This window comes from Oncorhynchus mykiss, chromosome 2, assembly GCF_057628025.1.
Source record: "Oncorhynchus mykiss isolate SJ-2025 chromosome 2, ASM5762802v1, whole genome shotgun sequence".
Taxonomy (NCBI): Eukaryota; Metazoa; Chordata; class Actinopteri; order Salmoniformes; family Salmonidae; genus Oncorhynchus; species Oncorhynchus mykiss.
Genome location: NC_143023.1, coordinates 85,082,688 through 85,104,770, shown reverse-complemented (window position 1 = coordinate 85,104,770; position 22,083 = coordinate 85,082,688). Strand labels below are relative to the sequence as shown.

The 22,083-nt window shown below is 41.9% G+C and overlaps 1 protein-coding gene across 1 annotated transcript in view; it reads right to left on the bottom strand.

Annotated features, from left to right (window-relative positions):
* Positions 1–21,984, bottom strand: part of LOC110498083 (protein O-mannosyl-transferase TMTC2) — a 163,971-nt gene extending 141,987 nt beyond the window's left edge. Inside the window, exon 1 of the mRNA XM_021574670.3 lies at positions 21,298–21,984. Coding sequence (XP_021430345.2) covers positions 21,298–21,380 — 83 coding nt within the window. The 5' untranslated portion in view covers positions 21,381–21,984. The remainder of the gene's footprint in view (positions 1–21,297) is intronic.
* Positions 21,985–22,083: the final 99 nt, after the last annotated feature.

The window sequence follows — 22,083 nt, the reverse complement described above, 5'->3', positions numbered from 1 at the left end:
AAGAACCCTTTTTGGTTCAATGTCGAACCCTTTTTGGTTCCAGGTACAACTCTTTTGGGTTCCATGTAAAACCCTTTCCGCACCTGTATGGCTTTTACACAGTACTGATGGTAGCTCTCACCTTGTCTTCTCCGGACAAGCTTTTTTCCGGATGCCCCAAACAATCGGAAAGGGGATTCATCAGAGAAAATGACTTTACCCCAGTCCTCAGCAGTCCAATCCCTGTACCTTTTGCAGAATATCAGTCTGTCCCTGATGGTTTTCCTGGAGAGAAGTGGCTTCTTTGCTGCCCTTCTAGACACCAGGCCATCCTCCAAAAGTCTTCACCTCACTGTGCGTGCAGATGTACTCACACCTGCCTGCTGCCATTCCTGAGCAAGCTCTGTACTGGTGGTGCCCCGATCCCGCAGCTGAATCAACTTTAGGAGACGGTCCTGGCACTTGCTGGACTTTCTTGGGCACCCCGAAGCCTTCTTCACAACAATTGAACCGCTCTCTTTGAAGTTCTTGATGATCCGATAAATGGTTGATTTAGGTGCAATCTCACTGGCAGCAATACCCTTGCCTGTGAAGCCTTTTTTGTGCAAAGCAATGATGACGGCACGTGTTTCCTTGCAGGTAACCATGGTTGGCAGAGGAAGAACAATTATTCCAAGCACCACCCACCTTTTGAAGCTTCCAGTCTGTTATTCAAACTCAATCAGCATGACAGAGTGACCTCCAGACTTGTCCTCGTCAAAACTCACACCTGTGTTAACAAGAGAATCACTGACATGATGTCAGCTGGTCCTTTTGTGGCAGGGCTGAAATGCAATGGAAATGTTTTTGGGGGATTCAGTTAATTTGCATGGCAAAGAGGGACTTTGCAATTAATTGTAATTCATCTGATCACTCTTCATAACATTCTGGAGTATTTGTCATCATACAAACTGAGGCAGCAGACTTTGTGAAAATTAATATTTGTGTCATTCTCAAAACTTTTGGCCACGACTGTACATGCCTGTGCTAATAAAGATTGGTTAGACCTCAGAAACACCCTTAAAGAGGCCGTTTGTCCGATTTGTTTGTGTAGAAAAAAAAATACTGAGGAGACTAGCTGAATGTATCAATGTTTATAAAGCCACATCTAGCTGTGTAAGCCCATGCCTGCTACTGTTGCCAGCAGCTACTTCCATAATAGTAGATGTGGAAGCTGACCGCATAGCTAAGGGCAGAGAGGAAGCTGGCTGCTACACAGGGCTGGCTGGGCCTGCGGCAACCAGCGAGACAGCCAAGGGCTACCCCTCACCCTACAACATGCACACTATCATCACTGGTTCATTGGATCGACAGCACAGGAGCTCTATGAGGTGCCTATATTTCTTATTTTTTCAGTGAGTTTGACAATCCTGGTGTCTAGGCCTACCATTTATAGAGGTGTTCACTTTTTTGCAGCATGACAGCAGCTGCAATCTCCTGAAAATCATTATTTATTGGACACCTGCCCTGATATATGGTCCTTCTTGCAAGTCCTCAGCAAAGATGTGTACAGCCAGACTTGCTTTTGTGTGATCTCAATAAATCCCACGACCATTTTTCAAACAGCCATGGATGAACCTGTCAAGGCTGCCCTTTCCTGCCGCTGTCAGAGCTTTGTACACCTCCCTGTGCTAGGTCAACCTGGGTGTCCAAATAGAACGCTGTTAGAAAGTGTAGCAACATTTTGCCTCTGGTTCCAGTGATCTGAGGATTGATTCTTTGACCCTTTTAGGCTCATCCTCAGTTTTGAGCCATGGCAGCAGAACAGGCTTCTGTCATTCATATGGGCATGTTCCTGCAGATAAAACTGGATTCTAACCCTGAGTTGAATGATAATGAGGATTTGTGATGTTCCTTTTTCATAGAAATGCAATTACTGTACCTTGTTCTCCAATGTATTGTATAGGCCTTTGTAGAGAATAGATGCACACCACAGGAGAGTTATAAAGAGCTTCTCAACCCCTGCCTCTAGAGTGTTTTAACCCCTTATCTGGTTTAGTGGGGATCTAGTTCTGTAACAGCTGCCTCATCCCCTGTGAATCTCCTAACAGTTACCCACAAAGTCTCCTAAGTCAGACAAATCTGCAAATAATTAAAGCTTCGGTGGGTTTCATTGTTTAATATCTCCAGAACTTGCACACAGAGGAAATAAATGCCTTAATGAGAAAAACATTTCAGAATGCCAAATCGTCTGTGTGTCATGCTCTTCACTTTGAGAGAAGAAAAGCTCAACACAAAAAGGAACATGAAAACTTTCATGTGAGATGACATACACCACAAGGCATCAGCCTTATCAGCAGGGTTTTGGAGAGGACTTGCATAACACACCAAATCTGCTTTTGATTACGGGCGGCTGCATCATTGCTGAGACACACACTGTAGTGAGCACATGCGGCAGTGCAGTGGACCTACGGCTAATCTCAAACCAAGCTCCGATTTTCCAGTGCAGATTCCGCCTGCCATGCCCTTACTGCCTTGTCCCACACAAGAGATTATCCTGCCCAAGATGATGATTAAAGGGAATGTAATGGGGCTGAACTAGTTGATATTTAACATTGACAACCATTCCACAAGGGGGCAAATGTTATACTGTGAAAAACCATGAGCTCCGATGGCTTCCGAGGATATATATTCCAAGAGAAACTGTTATTTTAAACAGCTCTTTCCACTATTAATCAAAGCCGGAAATAGGAAAAGCAGCACAGTACTCCTGAAGCAAGGCAGAATCCCTCTTCACTGACACGAGAACCTTCACGATGATTATAGCAGAGCTGTAGATGCTCTCCAACAGTGCATGAGCTCTGACACTACAGTGGTATCATCCACAGTGGAACCATAAGGTCAAGAACTACAACAGCATTGTGGTATTTGCACAGAAGGTTTTTGATCAAGTGAATTGTTTTAGGCTAATGGAACAGCTGGCCTTGACTAGTGTTGAGTGGGTCATGGAGAGCAAGAACAGCTAATCACGGCACACAACTGAGGGATTGTAATTGTGCAGGGTGAGGGCCAAGATCTTAAGTTGTGTAAATGCAAACCTGCATGGAACCAACCGCCAATTGTCCTAGAATAAACCTAAGGTACAAGAACAATGGCCAAAAAGAAAGGGGAGGATAATTCATGTAAACTAATGTTTAACGTCTAACAGCTCTTTCCCAGATGTGGCTAAATCAAGCGACCATTGGCAGCTTCCAACCGTAATACTCGTCTTCCGTGCATTATTGAGCCTCGTTGTATTTCACATCAGGCCAGATTCTGCATACAGAGACCAAAACAGTAATTAGTCAAATGTTTCGCTCAAACACAGGCTGCCAAAGACAGACCCAGTTGCTGCAGGACTCCTGGTCAAACACCAAGAAAAAATTGGGGCTCGACAATAGTTGACATAAGTGTATCGCAATCAAGCTGCAGATGTGACATTTGCATGAATAGCATCACACAAAGTGGTGGGCTAAAATATAGCCTAGCCTTGTTTGAAAGATTTTGATCAATCAGAGATGTTGTGGAGAGTAACAGAAATTCATTGTAATCATGGTTTCTTTTGTTAGATTTTGAAGGGGACGAGCCCAATGTTCCAGCAAGCAAGGATGACTGTTATTTCGCCTTGTGTAATTTAGGTATTTTCAGACGAGATGTCTCCTAGTGTTCACTTTCTGTTCGCTTTTGAAAAGAGCAAGCACTTCGGAAGCAAGACATCAAAATGAAAGTGGTGGGGCAATACTGCGATGAAAAAAAACTATAACTTGAAACAAACAAACAAACGTCACCGGATTGTCTTTTTGAAAGCTTTCATTTCATTGGGTCTCACCCATATCCAACAAACATGTATTTCAACTCTTTTCTCACCACAAGAGTATTCTATCAGACACAACGGACACGTGTTACAACAGATCACTCTGAGAAATGGAAACAGAACCTGGTAGCATTATTTCCTACGACTTCTGATTACCAGAGACCCCCATCTTTGTTCATTGAGTCATTACCGCAAAATTAAAAGCTCATTGAGCAGACAAACACAGAGCATGGGTCCTGTTAGTTCATCTGTTCTTCATGACACCCAGTATCAATCACTCCCATGGTTTACTCCCAGACGCCTCTCCCAATACAGCACCCAGCGGGTGAGATATACCACATCTCCAGACACACCTCAGATCTCTGTGTGTCAGCAGGCCCCACATGCTATGGATCAGACGTTAAGAAGATATAGGAGAGTCCTTTTAGTGCAATTTCATTTCCTTGTGCTAGTCAAAAAAGTGGCTTCTTGGCTCCATTCATCAATAAATAAGTGCACACGCCATTTTGAGACAGTATCCAGACCCAGGGTGTATATATAATACATAAAGTATGGCTCTGTGACATTGCAGGCAAGAGACGCTAAAACCCTTTATTTTCCATTATGGATACCCTTTATTGTCAAACTGAGGATGAATTAATAAAATGTCAAAAATCTCCCAAAGAGGACCAGCCATCGGTGTCTCACTGCCAAACTGTGACCTACAATTTTACTCATCAACAGAAATCAATAACCCCATAATGTCAGCCTGTAGTGCCTCTATGATTGTCAGGCAATTGACAATAGCTGAGCTGCATGGGAGCATTCCTGAGGGAGCTGACAGATAATGGTGTCAATCTATTCTGTTCGAACAAAGAGCCTGGGGGCCTGGGAGCACACATGGCACCAACCTGAGAATGCCGGGCTGCGCTAGTTAGCATCCATCCCGTACTCAGTCACATCAATCAGAGAGAGTGACAGGCGCCCTACATTACCAATCCTGGAATGTTGGTCCAAATGAGCCCTGATGAGGTAGAGAGAGGGGCCCTTGAAGTTTTTGAGCGACAATTTGTTTCAAGAGTTCTCGCTCAGATGTGAACAACTTGAAGAGGAGCTCCGGCTTTTACACCAGTCGCTCACACTAAAGACAAGCAGAACATAAAACACCAATCGGTATTAGGATGAATTGACTTAAACTTCTCATAATTAGACAGCCTGATGATTTAAACTTGCGACTGAGCTGACTGTGCTAAATATGGAGGTGGTGTCGACGCCATCAGGTAAAAGTCCTTTAAGTCAAGTCCTTATAGACTGCAGAAGTTTATGGTCAGAACAGATAGCCCAATGCCTTCTTAGCAGCATGAACCAACAGACAGAGATCAGCCTTTTTCATAATGTCTCTCCCCCTCCAGATTGAATCCTTTATTTTTCTAGAGATTACATTTAGGAAGTCTCATTAGTCTGTCAGATGAGCTAACAGCACTCTACTTCAGCTTCTCAAACCTGAGGGCCCATGAAGTAAAAACAGTTGCACACACTCTCTCAGAACCCCAATCTTCCTCACCGACCAAAAATAACCTCTGTCACACACCACGTGCACCCTCCTTGCATCGGAGAGGAAGACCTCACTTGGCTTGATCGGCAGAGGGGGAAAATCATATATACCAAGTTCAAAGATGATAATAAATGCTACGGTTTGCGATCCTAAGGGTCAACACACAGCCAAAATAAACGACGGGAAGCAAATGTGTTAATGTTTCAAACAGTGGGTGGACTGACACTGTCTATCGCTGACTCACTGTTGAAGTCTTAATGAAATACTTTCTGTTTAAACAGAAAGAAGTTTGATGGTGAGAGACAGAGAGCGAGAGAGAGAGAGAGTTGGATGAAAATGTGAAATACAATACAACATGAGTCTTTCTCCATCTGGAGAAATGTCAGACTTGTCTTCCTCTCAGAGCCAGGAAAACTGGAATTAGAATAAAATCCATTACACACTAAATTTCATTACCATAGTTGTTACTTGTTGTGCAAATAATGCCATATGCAATCGTCCAACATGCACACAAAAACACAGTTATTGCCAAAACAGAAGTAGGGTTGATGAAACCCTCACTGCTCAGCAGAAGTTAAAATAACAGCCAGCTTGAGTCAGACTGAGCAAAGAATGAAACGTAGGGGGATGTTAGTTAACTCCAGCTTCAATAGCCATGACTTAACCCTGCAACATCTCAGGTTTCATTATTCTATATCCCACACAACCACTTGGTGAAAAGCCCCAGAGGGCTGAGATTACAGTGTTGGAGTGGATTCAACTTCCCCTTTCTCAATGTAGCAATTTGATGAAAGGTTGGGGGTCACACTTCCAAGCTGTTCTTCACCCACTTGAGACAAATGATATACTGTACAGTAAAGACTGTACCGTCTGGATGTTAATACGTGCCACTGTCCTAAAGGGTCCCAAAGGTTGCCAGACGATGCAGAGTGACATGAATTCAAAGCACTATGTTGGGAGGGCTCTGCCTTTACAGTAACAATTAGAGATGAACTGTGACAACCTGAGATGGGTACTCACACAAACCTGGATGACATAAAGTACGGTACAGCGCAGGCCCACTACTGGGACTAGTATTCTGGGTCTCAGTGCAGGCACCTCCCACACAGCCTATCTACCCACAAATCACCATCAAATTACTTTAGTATTCAAAACACACCTTGGCCTGATCTTTCTCATCTGCTGTAACAAACCATGCATGTCTGTAGCCTAGTGGTTAGAGTGTTGGGCCAGTAACTGAAAAGTTGCTGTATCAAATCCCTGAGCTGACAATGTAAAAATCTGTCATTCTTCCCCTGAACAAGGCAGTTAACCCACTATTTCCTGGTATTCCATCATTGAAAATAAGAATTTGTTCTTAACTGACGTGACTAGTTAAATAAAGGTAAAATGAAAAAAAACAATATGACCTCAGCAGTAAGACAGTAAGGATCTGTGGAGAGAGCCTGGTATGCCAACACTACAGCAACTAAATATAACTAACCACAGTTTCCCCTGTCCTACATCTGACTCACTCTCCAGATTTAGGAAAAACAAGATACAGTCATCATATTTTAAAACGACCACAATAATAACAGAACCTCAAAGAAATCCAACACCTGTATTTTGCAGCACTGGCTAAAGCTGAGTGTATCTCCAACAGAGAACATTCACTGACTGAGAAAAGTTGATTTGTAAAATAGATTACAATTTTATCACAGGTGACTTCATTTCTCAACTCTTCAGACACCCATCCATCCCACAGCCATGCCACCCACTGCTGAGTGGACACAGCAGAACAGCTTCAGTTGGCCATCGCAACACTGAACTCCCATTAGGTAGGCTACATTAAGCCAGGCACGTACACCCCATCCACCCACAAAGAGCTGACCCGATTGGTTCTGACAAGTTGTTCCACAAAGGTGCCGCATCTTTTCTCTGCCCCAACAGTGAGGTCTTATTTCACTGTCTGTCCAAAACAACGGCCGACACAACCAGGGCCATAATTCTGTGACAAATGAGGACCTTCATTGGGTCCAGGGAGAATAGTGAGACCCACACAGTCCCTTTACAATGCACAAAGGCACAGGCCTGTACCAGGATATGTCACAGTCTTATCACAATGTGCCAATGTCCCGTGTTACGGGGAAACAAGGCCACCGAGATGGCGGTACTGAAAAAAGTGTCTCCTTTATTGAAACGCCGAACTACAGCATCCTTGTTCGATATAGGCAACAAGGGAGTTTTTGTTTCTCATGGATTGGGTTCTTTACTCGGCCCTTCATCGACAACCCGTTAATCCCATTAATATGAAGAGAGCTCGGCAACCCGTGCTGGATCACGGCATTAGACCCATTAGCCAACACTGGCCCTCTGAATCCAAGGTCTTGTCTAGACCCATTACTGATACACCCACATGAAATCAAATGATGTGAGACCCATGTCTATTGATGGGGGGGAACACTACACCAGAGTTCCCCAACTGGGGGCCCACGGTTGATTTTATTTGTCCCCCGAAGTTGTCTAAGCAATATATATATATATATATATATATATATATATATATATATATATATATATATATATATATATATATACACACACATTCAGTGGCAAGAAAAAGTATGTGAACCCTTTGGAATTACCTGGATTTCTGCATAAATTGGTCAACAAATTTAATCTGATCTTCATCTAAGTCACAACAATAGACAAACATAGTGTGCTTAAACGAATAACACAAAAAGTTTTGTATTTTTCTTGTCTATATTGAATACATAATTTAAACATTCACAGTGTAGGTTGGAAAAAGTATGTGAACCCCTAGGCTAATGACTTCTCCAAAAGATAATTGGAGTCAGGAGTCAACTAACCTGGAGTCCAATCAATGAGACGAGATTGGAGATGTTGGTTAGAGCTGCCTTGCCCTATAAAAAACACTTGCAACGTTTGAGTTTGCTATTCGCATTGAACAAAAGAGATCTCACAAGACCTAAGATGAAGAATTGTTGACTTGCATAAAGTTGGAAAGGGTTACAAAAGTATCTCTAAAAGCCTTGCTGTTCATCAGTCCACAGTAAGACAAATTGTCTATAAATGAAGAAAGTTCAACACTGTTGGTACTCTCCCTAGGAGTGGCCGTCCTGCAAAGATGACTGCAAGAGCACAGCGCAGAATGCTCAATGAGGTTAAGAAGAATCCTAGAGTGTCAGCTAAAGACTTATAGGAATCTCTGGAATATGCTAACATCTCTGTTGACGAGTCTACAATACATAAAACACTAAACAAGAATGGTGTTCATGGTAGGACACCACAGAAGCCACTACTGTCCAAAAAAAACATCTGAAGTTTGCAAAAGTGCACCTGGATGTGGACAGGTGAAACTACAGTTGAGTTGTTTGGAAGGAATACACAACACTATGTGTGGAGGAAAAAAAGGCACAGCACAACAACATCAAAACCTCATCCCAACTGTAAAGTATGGTGGAGGGAGCATCATGGTTTGGGGCTGCTTTGCTGCCTCAGGACCTGGACAGCTTGCTATTATCGACGGAAAAATTAATTCCATGTTAATCAAGACATTTTGCAGGAGAATGTTAGGCTATCTGTTTTGGTTACTACATGATTCCATATGTGTTATTTCATAGTTTTGATGACTTCACCATTACTCTACAATGTAGGTGGAATGAGTAGGTGTGTCCAAACTTTTGACTGGTACTGAATATGTACTGTATATGAGAGAGAAAGATTTTTGTTTTTTGGGGGGGACTGTAAAAGACTGTAAAAGACACCAGCAAATCAACTCCAAGTCATTTTAATTATGGAAACCTGTTCCAAAGTATTCCTATGTGTAATAGAGAGATAAAGTTGAAGTCGGAAGTTTACAATCACCTTAGCCAAACACGTTTAAACCCAGTTTTTCACAATTCCTTACATATAATCTTAGTAAAAGTTCCCTGTATTAGGTCAGTTAGGATCAACATGTTATTTTAAGAATGTGAAATGTCAGAATAATAGTAGATTGACTGATTTATTTCAGCTTTTATTTCTTTCATCACATTCCCAGTGGGTCAGAAGTTTACATACACTCAATTAGTATTTGGTAGCATTGCCTTTAAATAGTTTAACTTGGGTCAAACAATAGGTTTGGGCCATTTTGGGCCATTTCTCCTGACAGAGCTGGTATAATTAAGTCAGGTTTGTAGGCCTCCTTGCTCGGACACGCTTTTTCAGTTCTGCCCACAAATTGTCTATAGGATTGAGGTCAGGGCTTTGTAATGGACACTCCAATACCTTGACTTTGTTGTCCTTAAGCCATGTTGCCACAACTTTGGAAGTATGCTTGGGGTCATTGTCCATTTGGAAGATCCATTTGCGACCAAGCATTAACTTCCTTACTGATATCTTGAGATGCATCCACATAATTTTCCTCCCTCATAACGCCATCTATTTTGTGAATTGCACCAGTCCCTACTGCAGCAAAGCACCCCCACAACATGATGCTGCCATCCCCGTGCTTCACAGTTGGGATGGTGTTCTTCGGGTTGCAAGCCTCCACCTTTTTCCACCAAACATAACGATGGCCAAACAGTTCTATTTTTGTTTCATCAGACCAGAGGACATTTCTCCAAAAAGTACGATCTTTGTCCCCATGTGCAGTTACAAACAGTAGTCTGGCTTTTTTATGGCGGTTTTGGAGCAAAGAGGCACTGAGTTTGAAGGTAGGCCTTGAAATACATCCACAGGTACACCTCCAATTGACTCATATAATGTCAATTAGCCTATCAGAAACTTCTAAAGCCATGACATAATTTTCTGGAATTTTCCAAGCTGTTTAAAGGCTAAGTCAACTTAGTGTATGTAAACTTCTGACCCACTGGAATTGTGATACAGTGAATTATAAGTGAAATAATCTGTCTGTAAACAATTGTTGGAAAAATGACTTGTTTCATGCACAAAGTAGATGTCCTAACCGACTTGCCAAAACTATAGTTTGTTATCAAGAAATTTGTGGAGTGTTTGAAAAACAAGTTTTAATGACTCCAATCTAAGTGTATGTACATTTCCGACTTCAACTGTATATGTGATTCTATACAAATGTAAGCAAGGTTTAAAATGATTATGTTTTAGTCAAATGTTATATCTGTTTGGGGTTCTTGTGGTCAATTTGCAGTCTACATATTATTTTCAATTAAGTTCCGGCCCCCTTACCATCTGCTAAAGAAAAAAATCAGCCCACGACTGAATCTTGTTGATGATCCCTACACTACACCAAACCTTTACTGCGGGGGGCCTCTCTTCAGATATTGTGGAGAGTGTGCTGCAAGGGTTCTACTCTTTGACCAAGCTTCATGTGTTCTTTTGGCAGCTTAATTACTTATGTCACATTACTGTGTCGCACTCTTGCATTTTTTGCAATGCACTGCTGCCCATGTGAAGGATTTTCGTGCTGGTTGATCAAATCTTCTGTTCAATCTTAAATGTCTAAAATGATTATGAGTAGGCTGTGTGTGTGTGTGTGTGTGTGTGTGTGTGTGTGTGTGTGTGTGTGTGTGTGCGTGTCTGTCGAGGGGATGGTGAGGGCACCACATGTTACATTTGGAGAGATAATCTGTTGGCTATAATTAAATAGCCAGCAAAGAGATTGGAAAAAAGCAAAGAGGGCGCAGATTAAACTCTTGTGTAGCATGCTTCAAGTTCATCTTCAATGCTGTCCACCACAGAGCAGTAAACCCGACAACTACATAAGGCCCATCTCATTTCTGTGGATGCCTGTAGGATGATTACAAAGCATCCTGCTTCCTTTAGGAGCACTGACTGTGAGGCTGTCAGTCTGTGCACAGGGTCTTTCATGAACCGGTGGGCAGTGACTGATCAGACCAACCCACACTCACCCTATTCCTACTGCAACTCACACATGACAATCATCTGCCAAGGCAATCACAGAGGCAGCAGAATGGGCCAAGTCTATCCAATTTCTCCCATGGCCGATACCAGTCAGCTCCAGCAATCAAAGCCATGGGGAGTTTGATCCCTTCAACCTCTCAACCTTCTCCATGCTGATGCAGCTCATCACAAATAGCTGGAGACAGAGGGAGGGTAAGACCTCTATCTTAAGACCTACGTCTAGACACCATCTGGACCATGGTGGTTATGGCTATATGCTGGCATCTCTGAAACACCTTCATTATGTTAAATGCCATCAATAATTAATTAAAAGTCCAAAGATCATTTACTTGCAATTGATAAGCACTTGACATTTTGCACTACTGTTTTGAATTAACCTACAGTGATACATTTTTTTATGTTTTAATTTTATTTCACCTTTATTTAACCAGGTAGGCTAGTTGAGAACAAGTTCTCATTTACAACTGTGACCCGGCCAAGATAGAGCAAAGCAGTGCGACACAAACAACACAGAGTTACACATGGAATAAATAAAGTAGAGTCAATAACACAATAGAAAAAATCTATACACAGTGTGTGCAAATAAAGTAAGATTAGGGAGGTCAAACAATAAATAGGCCATAGTGGTGAAGTAATTACAATTTAGCAATTAAACACTGGAGTGATGTGCAGAAGATGAATGTAGAGATACTGGGATATGTAAGGTTACAGAGGATATGTAAGGAAATGTCACTTTGAAATTATGTAAAAATATATAATATGTTATTACAGAGCAGATACCTACCCAAAAGGTTATTACTCTTCACAACGCCCTTGATTTTTCAAACCAAATCCAGTTTTGATCACCCGAAGCAGTGCTTAGACAGTGAGAGCTCAGAGGGATTATGACTGAGAAAGTTCACCTCAGCGCGGCAGGGTCACACCAGATCACCCAGTGGGAGCTGCCATCACATGTAATAATGCTGACAGTCACTGAGAGAGGCAGTGACCCAGAAAAGAAGGGCAGTAAAAAATACCCCTTAGTTAGTTAACCCTCCCTCCTTCCCTGTCATTCCACGTTGAGCCTGATTATGTGCTGTAAAGTGCATCAACACAACACATTCTCATGTTCAAACTTGGAATATTGAGCAAATGTTTCCACATGTTATGCGATTCGATTGTTCATTTCAATGGAAACTCATTGCATGTATTTGAGCTATTCTTGCTTCCACAGCTCAGGAAATGTGGACTGAGGGCCAGTGCCTTTAAATGAAGTCAGTTTGTCAAGTGAAATACCAAGGTCTCCTCAAATCGTATTCAGAGGTTATTGGCAGTTAGGAAAATGTGTATCGTATCTAGTCAACTGTTTCCCATGACCTAAAAGTGAACTGATCGTATCCAAGGCTAAAATGTTTCAAGTAATTATGTGGGTTTGTGGGAAACTGAAGCAATGCACAACATACTGCAACCTCTTATTAATAGTATTTTTAGCATTAAATATTGAAAGCTTTTTAGACTCGCATTTGTGGCGAGAGTGAAAATAACATCTTCATGTCTGCTGGAAAATACAGTTATGAAGTGAAGTCAACCCATGTATCTTTGATCAGAACTGTGCTGATCTTTTTAGACTGTAGATGAGAAATCGTATGTCTGATCACAATTGAAACCAACTTCTAAGCATTTGCATTAAGGGAACAATAACTGCATAACTCAATAACTGGAAGTCGCAAGAGATAATAGTAATAATAATAGAATGGAAGGACATTGTATTGTATGGTAAACCATTGAAATAAGAGAACATTTCAAAACTCTTCCGTCTCAATGACGTTCAAAGAAATCTCAAAGCACGTGGAAAAATAACAGGTGACAATGTGTGAACAATACAAGGGACTCCTCTCACATGGACCTCTTAGATGGCTTCATCGCTCAGACTATCTGACATCTGGCAAACACTGACATCGCCATCCTGATTGCACTGAACATGTTCCTCTTGACTCCACCTCAAACCCGAGGGAACAGGGGAGAAAAACCCTCAACGCTTCGCAAATGTGACCATCTGGCGGCGGCCGACGGAAGATTAGAGCGGGAGGTCCTGCACGCCTTGTCTGCCGTCCGTGTATCCACCCCACTCTGGATGCTTCCACTAATTACAGGGAACTGGGAGAGACTGAGGGAGATATACTCAGACTGTTAGGTTGACGCCCTTGGGTTCTTGGGCTCGTTACATTACCACTGCGCTGGGGCTGGGGCGGGCTGGGGTTGGGCTGGGGCAGGCTGGGGTTGGGCTGGTCCATTCTATCCCACTAGATGGACACTACAGGCAGGGCTGGAGCAAAGCAGAGCAGAGCAGAGCCCAGACAGCAGTACCACAGAAACCCAACCAGGGCCAGCCAAGGCTATTTACAGGGCTCAAGCAACTTTACACGGACAATCCAGGAGGGGGAGAGTAGATAGGTCATAGGTCATACTCACACACACAGACTAACAACATTTCTACAAAAACTATCTGCATTGACCCTTCTGTTTTAGTTTGTATTTCTACACTGACATTATGCACACTACACACACTCAGATACCAACACACACACACTTCATTTTCTCACACACACATAACACGCACACATATTCATACTGAGTCTACACACACACTAACATAAAATCATAATTTACGCTGCTGCTACTGTTTATCATATATCCTGATGAGTAGTCACTTTACCCCCATACATATCTACCCCTACTACTCCAGTATCCCTGCACATTGTAAATATTGTATTGGCACTGACCCTGGAACTGCCTCTGTAGATAGCTTACTGAACCTGGAACTGCACCTGTATATAGCTTACTGAACCTGGAACTGCATCTGTATATAGCTTACTGACCCTGGAACTGATCCTGTATATAGCTTACTGACCCTAGAACTGACCCTGTATATAGCTTACTGCCCCTGTATACAGCTTACTGACCTTAGAACTGCCCCGGTATTTGGCTTACTGACCCTGGAACTGCCCCTGTATATAGCTTACTGAACCTGGAACTGCACCTATATATAGCTTACTGACCCTGGACCTGACCCTGTATATAGCTTACTGACCCTGGAACTGTGTCTGTATATAGCTTACTGACCCTGGAACTGCGTCTGTATATAGCTTACTGACCCTGGAACTGACTCTGTATATAGCTTAGTGACCCTATATATAGCTTACTGACCCTGGAACTGACCCTGTATATAGCTTACTGACCCTAGAACTGATCCTATATATAGCTTACTGACCTTATATATAGCTTACTGACCCTATATACAGTGCCTTGCGAAAGTATTCGGCCCCCTTGAACTTTTCTACCTTTTGCCACATTTCAGGCTTCAAACATAAAGATATAAAACTGTATTTTTTTGTGAAGAATCAACAACAAGTGGGACACAATCATGAAGTGGAACGACATTTATTGGATATTTCAAACTTTTTTAACAAATCAAAAACTGAAAAATTGGGCGTGCAAAATTTTTCAGCCCCATTACTTTCAGTGCAGCAAACTCTCTCCAGAAGTTCAGTGAGGATCTCTGAATGATCCAATGTTGATCTAAATGACTAATGATGATAATTACAATCCACCTGTGTGTAATCAAGTCTCCGTATAAATGCACCTGCACTGTGATAGTCTCAGAGGTCCGTTAAAAGCGCAGAGAGCATCATGAAGAACAAGGAACACACCAGGCAGGTCCGAGATACTGTTGTGAAGAAGTTTAAAGCCGGATTTGGATACAAAAAGATTTCCCAAGCTTTAAACATCCCAAGGAGCACTGTGCAAGCGATAATATTGAAATGGAAGGAGTATCAGACCACTGCAAATCTACCAAGACCTGGCCGTCCCTCTAAACTTTCAGCTCATACAAGGAGAAGACTGATCAGAGATGCAGCCAAGAGGCCCATGATCACTCTGGATGAACTGCAGAGATCTACAGCTGAGGTGGGAGACTCTGTCCATAGGACAACAATCAGTCGTATATTGCACAAATCTGGCCTTTATGGAAGAGTGGCAAGACGAAAGCCATTTCTTAAAGATATCCATAAAAAGTGTTGTTTAAAGTTTGCCACAAGCCACCTGGGAGACACACCAAACATGTGGAAGAAGGTGCTCTGGTCAGATGAAACCAAAATTGAACTTTTTGTCAACAATGCAAAACGTTATGTTTGGCGTAAAAGCAACACAGCTGAACACACCATCCCCACTGTCAAACATGGTGGTGGCAGCATCATGGTTTGGGCCTGCTTTTATTCAGCAGGGACAGGGAAGATGGTTAAAATTGATGGGAAGATGGATGGAGCCAAATACAGGACCATTCTGGAAGAAAACCTGATGGAGTCTGCAAAAGACCTGAGACTGGGACGGAGATTTGTCTTCCAACAAGACAATGATCCAAAACATAAAGCAAAATCTACAATGGAATGGTTCAAAAATAAACATATCCAGGTGTTAGAATGGCCAAGTCATAGTCCAAACCTGAATCCAATCGAGAATCTGTGGAAAGAACTGAAAACTGCTGTTCACAAATGCTCTCCATCCAACCTCACTGAGCTCGAGCTGTTTTGCAAGGAGGAATGGGAAAAATTTCAGTCTCTCGATGTGCAAAACTGATAGAGACATACCCCAAGCGACTTACAGCTGTAGTCGCAGCAAAAGGTGGCGCTACAAAGTATTAACTTAAGGGGGCTGAATAATTTTGCATGCCCAATTTTTAAGTTTTTGATTTGTTAAAAAAGTTTGAAATATCCAATAAATGTCGTTCCACTTCATGATTGTGTCCCACTTGTTGTTGATTCTTCACAAAAAAATACAGTTTTATATCTTTATGTTTAAAGCCTGAAATGTGGCAAAAGGTGGCAAAGTTCAAGGGGGCCGAATACTTTCGCAAGGCACTGTATAGCTTACTGACCCTATATATAGCTTACTGACCCCATATATAGCTTACTGACCCTGTATATAGCTTACTGACCCTATATATAGCTTACTGACCCTGGAACTGACCCTGTATATAGCTTACTGAACCTGGAACTGCGTCTGTATATAGCTTACTGACCCTAGAACTGGCCCTGTATATAGCTTACTGATCCTGGAACTGCCCCTGTACATAGCTTACTGAACCAGGAACTGCACCTGTATATAGCTTACTGACCCTAGAACTGCGTCTGTATATAGCTTACTGACCCTAGAACTGACCCTGTATATAGCTTACTGACCCTAGAACTGACCCTGTATATAGCTTACTGACCCTGGAACTGACCCTGTATATAGCTTACTGACCCTGGAACTGACCCTGTATATAGCTTACTGAACCTGGAACTGGCCCTGTATATAGCTTACTGACCCTAGAACTGACCCTGTATATAGCTTACTGACCCTGGAACTGACCCTGTATAGAGCTTACTGAACCTGGAACTGCCCCTGTATATAGCTTACTGAACCTAGCAACTGCACCTTACTGACCCTGTATATAGCTGGGGCGGCAGGGTAGCCTAGTGGTTAGACTAATAACCAGAAGGTTGCAAGTTCAAATCCCTGAGCTGACAAGGTACAAATCTGAACAGGCAGGGGCAGAACTGTTCCTAGGCCATCATTGAAAGAACTGGCCCTGTATATAGCTACTGACCCTGGAACTGGCCCTGTATATAGTGTACTTACTTCCTCATATTTCTGGTGTGTTTCTGTTCTAATTTACCTTTTTTATAGTACTACTGATATTGATTACTGCATTTCTGGGAAAGAGCAAGCAGGGAAGGCATTTCACTGTACTTGTGCACATGACAATAAAACTTTAAACACACACAGCACTCTGACTACACTATAAGAGGCAGAGGTTGTTAATTGACAGAAAGCTACATAATGACGTGTCATCAAACATAGTGATTCATTATAGTTTGAGCCACTCAACCACTCCTTAATGCGATACGTGGAAGAAACCATGTCAAGGTTTATTTAGAACAGATTACTGGACAGCCAGGCAGGAACTATGGACCATGAATCCATTCTGAACATTAAGTAACAACATGTTGGGGGAAAAAATTATTCATCCTAACTCTAAGCAGTGCTTTATATCTGTAAAAATATGATTCTAATTATATTCCACATATCCCTACTTTATCATAAAAAAGTCTAGGAATTTCGGTAATCCACTGCTTCTCCCCAACCGACGAAGCCTTGTGTGTCAATGACCTGAAGCATTTGGCACTCTGGCCATCAAGTCCCAGACCACATCATCCGACTGCAGTGCTACATGCTTTGACTGCATCCCCCTGTCAGGCCACAGCAACGCTCAGGAAGGCTATGTCCTCAATAACAAACTATGTGTGTCATTCACACATTTATATACATCACCATCCTAACAAGATAACATTTTAGCTGAGAAAGAGAAGTGTGCCATGCAGCATTGTTGAAGAAGAGCAAGGCATTTCATACTAGCCATGACAAGAGATACAATGCATTCGGAAAGTATTCAGACCCCTTGACTTTTTCCACATTTTGTTACGTTAGACCCTTATTCTTAAATTGATTAAATACTTTTTTTCCCTCATCAATGTGCACCCATTACCCCATAATGACAAAGCAAAAAAAGGAAAAACAGACCCTTTGCTCAGTACTTTGTTGGGCCAGCATCCCGGAGTCGCCTCTTCACTGTTGATGTTGAGGGTATTTTTCTCCTGACACAAACCTATTCACTCCTATTGGTGGTAAAGGTCTCAGGATTATAGCTATAGACAGAGATATGAACAACACGTATGACATATGACTCACTATGTTGTCATCCAGGTGTCAAGGCTCTGTGTGATAATAATGACCGTGCCCAGATGGAGAACTCCCAGAAGTAATTCTGACATCACATAATGGAGTAATTGTCCACTCCTCAAGGATGGGCTGTTTGTGCAGGGAGTTGGGTGTGGTGGTGGTGGTGAAAGCATTGACAGAAGAAAGCCTTGTGAGGCCCCTCCATTCCTCCATAGAAAAGTTATCTTCGGTGCTAGGCTAGCAAACACATTGCACAAAACGTGTAGTTACGGTGTTGTTAACTTAGACCATGACGAGTTACAATTAATAACAACTGGTATGTGGCAGGTAACTTAAATTAACCAGTAAAACCAGTGACCTTTCATCAGGTTTTTCCTACAGAGATCTGACTCAGCAAACCCTACATTCATTAAAGCAGGCAGAGCACTCCATTCTTGTAGGCGCTATTTTCTCAAGAATACAACTGAAAGTAACAAGAACAGTATAATGATGTATTCCTGAGCAACAAGACTCCAAGAGCAGATCGATGTGAAATCCTCATGTGGCATGCTGTCAGCCACCCTTGGTGCTCCTGGCCATGCTCAATGCACAACTGTCACATTGGATTTCAACTTTTAATCATTAAATATTTAAATCAAAGCAGTTTCTCAACTCGTGTACAAAATTGCTCTCTGAATTTCGAGAGGAGGGTGTATTACACATTGAGACAAAATATCCATATTTGATTCCTTGCTATTTAGAATTTAAGAAATGCATGTTGTTAAGTGCACAACTACATGTAGCCTAAAGGTATAGATAACAGATTGTCATGTTAGAAGATGCAAACCAATTTGCATTGAAATTACCTCAAATATTATTCAAAAGAGTGGTATCCAATCCGATAAGATCCTTTAAGGTTTATGGTTTAAATTCAGTTCTCCCCAAAAAGTGAGCTCACGGTTTGATAAAGATAAAGCTTCTTATTCACACATATGATATCAGCCATCAGTAAGCCCCTTTCCCTATCATTATACCACATCTGCTTCTTCTCCAGGCAAATCACATGTTAACAAGTCAGGATACCACCTCACTAATGACTACTAATTACATACTGTACAAGCCTGAACAAAACGCCAGCGCTAAAAACAGATAGGATAGTTAGTATGTCATATCTCAGAAACAAATAGCAGTTGATATGGTTTGGGCTTCAGCACAGTAAAAGAGTGGGTTTGTCATAAGATAGACTATTATTACAATGGCCATTAGTTTAAAATTGAGGATAATATATTCACATGGGGGTGCGTGCTACGCACACACAAACTACAACCTGGAGGCAGAAATGTAGAATGTGTACACTGACACATCTCAGTGGTCCTGCAGCAGTCAGTGGTAGCCTTAACCTCTCCACATTGTAGCCACTCCCAGGAAGATTTATGAAAACTGAACACCACTGCTGTCACATGAGTGATGGTGTGTCCTGAGCACAAAGTACAAAGGCGTATACTCCTGTCTAAGTTTATGACTCCATCACAAAAATGTAGGCTATAAGATTACAATGAAACTTTGGCCGCTGGTTCGAAAACCCGAGCCAACAAGGTGAAAAATATGCCAATGTACCCTTGAGCAAGGCACTTAACCCTAATTCGCTCCAGTGGCGCCGCACTACTATGGCTGACCCTGTAAAACAACACATTTCAGTGTGCCGATCTGGTGTATGTGGGGGAAAAAAACATGTAAAAAAATTAAAAAACATCAACACACCACTTGGCATGAGTGCAGTAGATTTACGCTCACTGAACAGCATCCCCAGGCTACATTTTAATGGTCTCAATGCATCCATAGAAACAGTAGCACTTATACTAATAACTTAATTTCCTATAGGCCATAGCTGTCCAAATACATAACAATGATGGCTCTAATTCTGCATGTATCAAACCTTTTATAAGCAGTTAGGCTATTGACCAAATGATTGAAGTGTAATACATTGGCATCCGCATTACAGTATAAGCCTCCTATGTAGTACACTGCATTACTTGCTTATCATAGACCACCAGGTTAGTTTTAAAAACCTGGTGTACATTTAGACATCAGGCATTACAAGTTAAAACATTATATTTAAATTATTAATCAATTAATTAATAAATCAACCAAGCTAATATACTGAGGCCATAGCGGGTTAAATGCCCAGCAGTAGGTCTATAGCAGTAAGAAGTTGGTAAAAGAAAAGTGCTTAGGTTTTGTGTTAAGATCTTCATTCCTTACAGGTACTTAAATCTGTTTGGCACAATACATTCTCAGGCCCGGGAGAAATATTGTTTCCCTGGAGGCAGATACATTTTCACGGTGCAGCCCAGACGGCAACAGACTGAACTGAACGCATCTCTACTTTTAAGACCGTTGCTTTCAATGGAGCATGAACCACTTGAGAATTGATCAATGTTTTAATCTGCCTAATAAAGCACGCTGTTTTTAAGACGTCCTATTGCCTATTTAAAACAGGGTTGGCTTATTTAATTTGTTTAGGATCATCAATCAATATTGTCTGTTAGAATAATGATATTCATTAAATATGATTCACCTGTTTCTCGGGACGGTACAGCACCTAACAAATACGACTGGTTCACACGTAATTTGAAAAGACTTGGTCATGATAACGGTTTTATTTTAGTGATGTGCCATGGACATGGTGATTATCCAAGATGGCGTAGCAGTAGGACGTATTGTCGTGTTGTGTCCCTTGTATATATCGTTTGTTTTCGTTTTTTTTTCTTCACATATCTTTAAAACTTTTTGCTGAACCTACTCCCCTTTTTTCTACTGTGTTATTGACTTGTTAATTGTTTACTCCATGTGTAACTTTGTGTTGTCTGTTCACACTGCTATGCCTTATCTTGGCCAGGTCGCAGTTGCAAATGAGAACTTGTTCTCAACTAGCCTACCTGGTTAAATAAAGGTGAAATAAAAAAATAAAAAATTATGGAATACAACGTATCAAATTACTCTCATAATCATTTTGTTGCGTTAGGTTAATTTCGCCTGTAATAATGTATTATCATCTCAGGATTCAAACTTTATGCAGTGACACTGTGTACTGGCAAGCTATACCTGCTGTTTACCAAGACCTTGCCGCCAACACGGAGCTGACAGAAGTCACCCTCCCTCGGCCCGCCATTCCTTACACTACCGCGAAATGTTGTATAGAAATGTGAACACGTTTCCTACTATGCCAAGCAATAAACTACCATTATGCAAAACCATTGTGTTGTATGACAATATGGGCAGAACAGCAATGCCATCGGAGGCGGACGTCATCTGTCATGCAATCATGTACCTGTCATCGTAGCAGAAATCAGCGCCCAGAGTGTTGACATAGAGGACCAAAGCCACAGCGCTGCACACGAATTCTGCAATCATTTCTCAAAAAAGAAAACAAGAAAAGAAAACGAAGAACAGTGGAGATAGATCTCAAATCCGATCTCTATTCTCTATCTCCGTCTTTGTCAAGAAGTCTCTACGAAAACATAAATTCCAATTCCCCATCCTCGCAAAGTGTTGAAAGTGGATAATCCAGGCATCCTCCTTCTAACCCATTTTGAGCTAGAGGAGGGCAGTTTTGATCCGACACGAAATAGAGCAAAACGGCCAGCATTTACGGTTTCTGTGACTGCATTTGCACGCCTTTCCTACAAGACTGCTCCTATGATGCATAGTGAGTGGTCCGCTGGATAAACGTCGTGATTGAGCCGCGTGTGGTTCAAAGGATATTCTGCGCATGTGCGATGCCCCTCCTCCCAACAGTGAATAGAAGAAAGGATGCTAATGATTTGAGGATTAGGTTTGACTGCATGGTGATGGCACACCTCTTGATTGCGAACCGCTGGTATCCCCCGTAGCCTTCTATGTGTATTCTAGCCGTGATTATATAGCCCATTATGAGTGTGAATATGCCATTCTTGGTTTAAAGGAACAGTGACACCGGTCGCGCGTGTTTTTTCCAACCTCTGGGGAGCTCTTTGTAAACACAGCATAGTCGCATAATCTGGTTTTAAACCGAGCAGTAGGCCATAAACAGTACTTGGTTAGGGCCACACTGCGCAAGGCATACAAACACTAGGTT